This window comes from Oncorhynchus clarkii, chromosome 21, assembly GCF_045791955.1.
Source record: "Oncorhynchus clarkii lewisi isolate Uvic-CL-2024 chromosome 21, UVic_Ocla_1.0, whole genome shotgun sequence".
Classification (NCBI taxonomy): domain Eukaryota; kingdom Metazoa; phylum Chordata; class Actinopteri; order Salmoniformes; family Salmonidae; genus Oncorhynchus; species Oncorhynchus clarkii.
In genome coordinates this window covers 53,294,241-53,300,326 of record NC_092167.1, presented here as the reverse complement: position 1 = coordinate 53,300,326, position 6,086 = coordinate 53,294,241, and the positions used below count along the sequence as shown (strand labels likewise).

The window sequence follows — 6,086 nt, the reverse complement described above, 5'->3', positions numbered from 1 at the left end:
ATACCAGACACCACTAGTTCTGTCCCCCTATACTAGACACCACTAGTTCTATCCCCCTATACCAGACACCACTAGTTCTGTCCCCCTATACCAGACACCACTAGTTCTGTCCCCCTATACTAGACACCACTAGTTCTGTCCCCCTATACTAGACACCACTAGTTCTGTCCCCCTGGTCTAAATAGATCACTACATTTTTTTTATTAAAAAAAACATATTTAACCCGGTAATTTGACTGAGAAAACATTCTCATTTACATCAACGACCTGGGGAATTGTTACGGGGAGCGGAGGGGGGTGGGAGATGTAAGAGCCAATTGGAACCATTTACACACAGTAGTCAGTGATGTGGATCAGAGCAGCACATTCAATAAAGACAGGTGAGCACCACTTTAAATTTAGTTTGGTTTTATTTCTCACGTTTCGTCAAAACAGTCACTCGTAACGGGGGGGGGGGGGGGGGGGGGGGGGATGGAAGGGCCGAAGATAAAAAACATAAAAAGTGGAAATTCGTCTTCTTCTGACCCCAAGAGGAGGGTAGACAGTCAGCGGTGGTAGAGGGATTAAAGGAGGAGATGGAGGGTTTAGTTGATTTTGGGGTGACGGTAGTCCTTGCCGGCGAACTTGGCCTTGTTTCCAAGCTCCTCTTCAATCCTGAAGGACATAAGTCAGGGATTAGAGGTCAGGATCCTTCATCTTTGCAACAGAAAATCTTGTCCAGCAGTTTGAATTGAACACATCTGGTATGTATATACACACACACAGTGGGGCAAAAAAGTATTTAGTCAGCCACCAATTGTGCAAGTTCTCCCACTTAAAAAGATGAGGCCTGTAATTTTCGTAGGTAGACTTCAACTATGACAGACAAAATGAGAAGAAAAAAAAATCTAGAAAAATCACATTGTAGGATTTTTTATGAATTTATTTGCAAATTATGGTGGAAAATAAGTATTTGGTCAATAACAAAAGTTTCCCAATATTTTGTTATATACCCTTTGTTGGCAATGACAGAGGTCAAACGTTTTCTGTAAGTCTTCAAAAGGTTTTCACACACTGTTGCTGGTATTTTGGCCCATTCCTCCATGCAGATCTCCTCTAGAGCAGTGATGTTTTGGGGCTGTTGCTGGGCAACACAGACTTTCAACTCCCTCCAAAGATTTTCTATGGGGTTGAGATCTGGAGACTAGCTAGGCCACTCCAGGACCTTGAAATGCTTCTTACGAAGCCACTCCTTCGTTGCCCTGGTGGTGTGTTTGGGATCATTGTCATGCTGAAAGACCCAGTCACGTTTCATCTACAATGCCCTTGCTGATGGAAGGAGGTTTTCACTCAAAATCTCCCGATACATGGCCCCATTCATTCTTTCCTTTACACGGATCAGTCGTCCTGGTCCCTTTGCAGAAAAACAGCCCCAAAGCATGATGTTAACACCCCCATGCTTCACAGTAGGTACTGTATTCTTTGGCTGCAACTCAGCATTCTTTGTCCTCCAAACACGATGAGTTGAGTTTTACCAAGAAGTTCTATTTTGGTTTCATCTGACCATATGACATTCTCCCAATCTTCTTCTGGATCATCCAAATGCTCTCTAGCAAACTTCAGACGGGCCTGGACATGTACTGGCTTAAGCAGGGAGACACGTCTGGTACTGCAGGATTTGAGTCCCTGGCGGCGTAGTGTGTTACTGATGGTAGGCTTTGTTACTTTGGTCCCAGCTCTCTGCAGGTCATTCACTAGGTCCCCCTGTGTGGTTCTCGGCTCACCGTTCTTGTGATCATTTTGACCCCACGGGGTGAGATCTTGCGTGGAGCCCCAGATCGAGGGAGATTATCAGTGGTCTTGTATGTCTTCCATTTCCTAATAATTGCTCCCACAGTTGATTTCTTCAAGCCAAGCTGCTTACCTATTGCAGATTCAGTCTTCCCAGCCTGGTGCAGGTCTACAATTTTGTTTCTGGTGTCCTTTGACAGCTCTTTGGTCTTGGCCATAGTGGAGTTTGGAGTGTGACTGTTTGAGGTTGTGGACAGATGTCTTTTATATTGATAACAAGTTCAAACAGGTGCCATTAATACAGGTCACAAGTGGAGGACAGAGGAGCCTCTTAAAGAAGAAGTTACAGGTCTGTGAGAGCCAGAAATCTTGCTTGTTTGTAGGTGACCAAATACTTATTTTCCACCATAATTTGCAAATAAATTCATTAAAAAACCTACAATGTGATTTTCTGGATTTTTGTTTCTCATTTTGTCTGTCATAGTTGAAGTGTACCTATGATGAAAATTACAGGCCTCTCATCTTTTTAAGTGGGATAACTTGCACAATAGGTGGCTGACTAAATACTTTTTTACCCCACTGTATATACTGTATCTATATATGGTATACACTACAGTAGTAACTTAGTATAAAGCCAGTCAGGGTGCAGTAGCTGGTGTTTTCCTGTAGGGGTCAGTCTACCATTACACTACATATATTAACTGAGTCGGTGTGCAGTAGCTGGTGTTTTCCTGTAGGGCGTCAGTGTATTAAGGCTATAGTATTAACTAGGGTTAGTGTAACTAACCTCATCAGCTGGTTGTATTTGGCCAGACGTTCTGATCTACAGGGGGCCCCAGTCTTGATCTGTCCAGTGCAGAGTCCGACCACCAGGTCAGCGATGAAAGTATCCTCTGTCTCTCCGGAGCGATGAGACACCATCACACCCCATCCGTTAGACTGGGCCAGCTTACACCTGTAAGAATAATACAAAATTATTATTTAAACTTCTGAAGTACTTTTCATAACGGAAAGAAATCTCAAAGCAAAAAATTAACTAATACTATATAATGAGAAGCCTAGTCACTACTACACCCGTTTCACATAAGAGATGGTCAATTTGTCCATGTAATATAGTGCCTGTGGTGCAGCTCCAGCAGGGGGCCCTGTAATATAGTGCCTGTTGCGCAGCTCCAGCAGGGGGCCCTGTAATATAGTGCCTGTGGTGCAGCTCCAGCAGGGGGCCCTGTAATATAGTGCCCGTAACACAGCTCCAGTAGGGGAACCTGTAATATAGTCCTTGTGGTGCAGCTCCAGTAGAAGGTCCTGTAATATAGTGCCTGTAGCGCAGCTCCAGCAGGGGGCCCTGTAATATAGTCCCTGTAGGGCAGCTCTGCGAGGGGGCCCTATACTTACGCCTTGATGGACTCTGTGACGGAGCCGATCTGGTTGACCTTGAGGAGCAGGCAGTTACAGGCCTTCTTCTCCACAGCCTGCTGGATACGCTTGGGGTTGGTCACTGTCAGATCATCTCCCACCACCTGTAGAATAACATACAGATTTTTTTACACCTTTATTTAACCAGGTGGCCAGTTGAGAACACCTTTATTTAACCAGGTGGCCAGTTGAGAACACCTTTATTTAACCAGGTAGGCCAGTTGAGAACAAGTTCTCATTTACAACTGCGACCTGGCCAAGATTAAGCAAAGCAGTGTGACACAAACAACAACACAGAGTTACACATAAATAAACGTACAGTCAATAACACAATAGGAAAGTCTATATACAGTGTGTACATATGAGGTAAGATAGGGAGGTAAGGCAATAAATAGGCCATAGTGGTGAAGTAATTACAATATAGCAATTAACACTGGAGTGACAGATGTGCAAGTAGAGCTACTGAGGTAGTTGGGTGGGCTATTTACAGATGGGCTATATACAGGTATGTACTTGCTTAAACTAATATAATTTCTACTGACTCCTTGTGGATGTGTAACTCGCTAAAAAAACGCATTATTCTAAATAATAACGAATGCCGAAATTATTTTTGAACCGAACATTATCTAGCATCCCTCCTCCAGACCCAACATTATCTAGCATCCCTCCTCCAGACCCAACATTATCTAGCATCCCTCCTCCAGACCCAACAACATTATCTAGCATCCCTCCTCCAGACCCAACATTATCTAGCATCCCTCCTCCAGACCCAACAACATTATCTAGCATCCCTCCTCCAGACCCAACAATATTATCTAGCATCCCTCCTCCAGACCCAACAACATTATCTAGCATCCCTCCTCCAGACCCAACAACATTATCTAGCATCCCTCCTCCAGACCCAACAACATTATCTAGCATCCCTCCTCCAGACCCAACAACATTATCTAGCATCCCTCCTCCAGACCCAACAACATTATCTAGCATCCCTCCTCCAGACACAACAACATTATCTAGCATCGCTCCTCAGGGTAGCCTAGTGGTTAGAGCGTTGGACTAGTAACCGGAAGGTTGCAAGTTCAAATCCCCGAGCTGACAAGGTAAAAATCTGTCGTTCTGCAAGGCATTTAACCCACTAGGCTGTCATTGAAAATAAGAATTTGTTCTTAACTGACTTGCCTTGTTAAATAAAGGTAAAATAAAAAGTCAGGCAGTGAGGCTAAATGAACTGTTTCGCTGCCAGACAAGGCTCCGCTGACCCACTCTGCTGTTGGGACAGCTTTATGTAGGCCCTAACAGTTTGTGGGCACCGTCTCACCGCTATAGTGGAATTATTGTGTTGTGTAGTGGCTTTGCTGCCATGCATCAAAAATAAAAAAAATAAGCTTTTTTTCGGCCAGCTATCTAATCTTGGGGCATCAGTTAATATATTAGAAACTGCAAACATTTGCCTGAACCCTAAGCCAAAATGTGTAGAACTGCAGGAAATGTGATGTAAAAGAGAATTTCTCTCCACCCCTTTGCAATTTTGTATTGGCTGTCACCAGGGGTTACGTTAAAATGTTAGACCCCTATAGATATAGGGACCCACAGAGTTAGACCCCTATAGATAGAGGAGGAGCTGAAGACAAACAAACTGGACCCACCTGGATGTTAGACCCCTATAGATATAGGGACCCACAGAGTTAGACCCCTATAGATATAGGAGGAGCTGAAGACAAACAAACTGGACCCACCTGGATGTCGACGGCGGCGGTGAACTTTGACCATGCAGCCCAATCATCCTGATCGAAGGGATCCTCAATGGACTGGACTGGAGGAAGAGGAGAGGAGTTAGAGGGGAAGGGATCCTCAATGGACTGGACTGGAGAGGAGGATGAGGAGTTAGAGGGGAAGGGTGTATATACTGTGTGTTTCTCTACGCACCGGGATATCCCTTGATGAAGCTCTTGTACAGATCTCCCAGCTGATCCCCGGTGATGTACCTGGCAGGGTCGTCAGGTGACTTGAAGTCTAGGTCGTACTTTCCTGCCTTGTAGAACTCAGAGGCGGCCACGTCCATGCCGATGATGATCTTGTCTGGGTAGCCGGCCTTCTCAATGGCTGACTTCAGGAGCTCCAGAGCTGGAGGGAGAAGAAAGGGTTAAAGTATCACACACCTCCGCCAGGGGGCCCTTTAGAATAGTCCCTGTGGTGCAGCTCCACAAGGGGGTCCTATAGTAATAGTCCCTGTGGCGCAGCTCCTACAGGGTGCCCTATAAACTCTTACCCTCGTTGTTCTCCAGGATGTTGGGTGCAAAGCCGCCCTCATCTCCTACGTTGGTGGCATCCTTTCCGTACTTGGCCTTGATCACGTTCTTCAGGTTGTGGTAAACCTCAGCTCCGATCCTCATGGCCTCGTGGAAGTTGGACGCTCCGATGGGCAGGATCATGAACTCCTGCATGGCCAGCTTGTTACCAGCATGGCTACCACCGTTGATCACGTTGAAGGCCTGGAGTTAGGGCAGGCAAGAACACATATTTTCTTTAGGAAATGTCATTTCTAATTTGATATGTTAGCCATTTTATTTATTTTTCATTTCAAAGCTGACAATATACTGTACATCAAGTATAAAGGTAGTTGTAAATATGAAGGTATATGTACTCATGGGGCAGGGTGATGTCCTGGTTATATTATATAGGTAGGTATATGAGGGGGCAGGGGTCAGGGTTAAAGGTTAAACCTGTACTCACGGGGCAGGGCAGGATGACGTCCTTGTGTCCGGCCAGGTCAGCGATGTGTCGGTACAGGGGCACTCCCTTCTCTGCTGCTCCTGCCTTGCAGACCGCCAGAGACACGCCCAGGATGGCATTGGCTCCAAACTTAGCTACAGGAGGGGGAGAGGCATGAGGCAGGGGGAG

The 6,086-nt window shown here is 45.6% G+C and overlaps 1 protein-coding gene across 3 annotated transcripts in view; it reads right to left on the bottom strand.

Annotated features, from left to right (window-relative positions):
- Positions 1 to 390: 390 nt before the first annotated feature.
- The window catches only part of LOC139379142 (beta-enolase), a 12,402-nt gene continuing 6,706 nt past the window's right edge, over positions 391 to 6,086 (bottom strand). For all 3 annotated transcript variants that reach the window (XM_071121980.1, XM_071121982.1, XM_071121981.1), the window contains exons 5-11: positions 5,919 to 6,052; positions 5,455 to 5,677; positions 5,112 to 5,309; positions 4,922 to 4,998; positions 3,165 to 3,289; positions 2,557 to 2,724; positions 391 to 653 (exon numbers count right to left, since the gene is read on the bottom strand). In XM_071121980.1, coding sequence (XP_070978081.1) covers positions 584 to 653; positions 2,557 to 2,724; positions 3,165 to 3,289; positions 4,922 to 4,998; positions 5,112 to 5,309; positions 5,455 to 5,677; positions 5,919 to 6,052 — 995 coding nt within the window. In that variant the 3' untranslated portion in view covers positions 391 to 583. The remainder of the gene's footprint in view (positions 654 to 2,556; positions 2,725 to 3,164; positions 3,290 to 4,921; positions 4,999 to 5,111; positions 5,310 to 5,454; positions 5,678 to 5,918; positions 6,053 to 6,086) is intronic.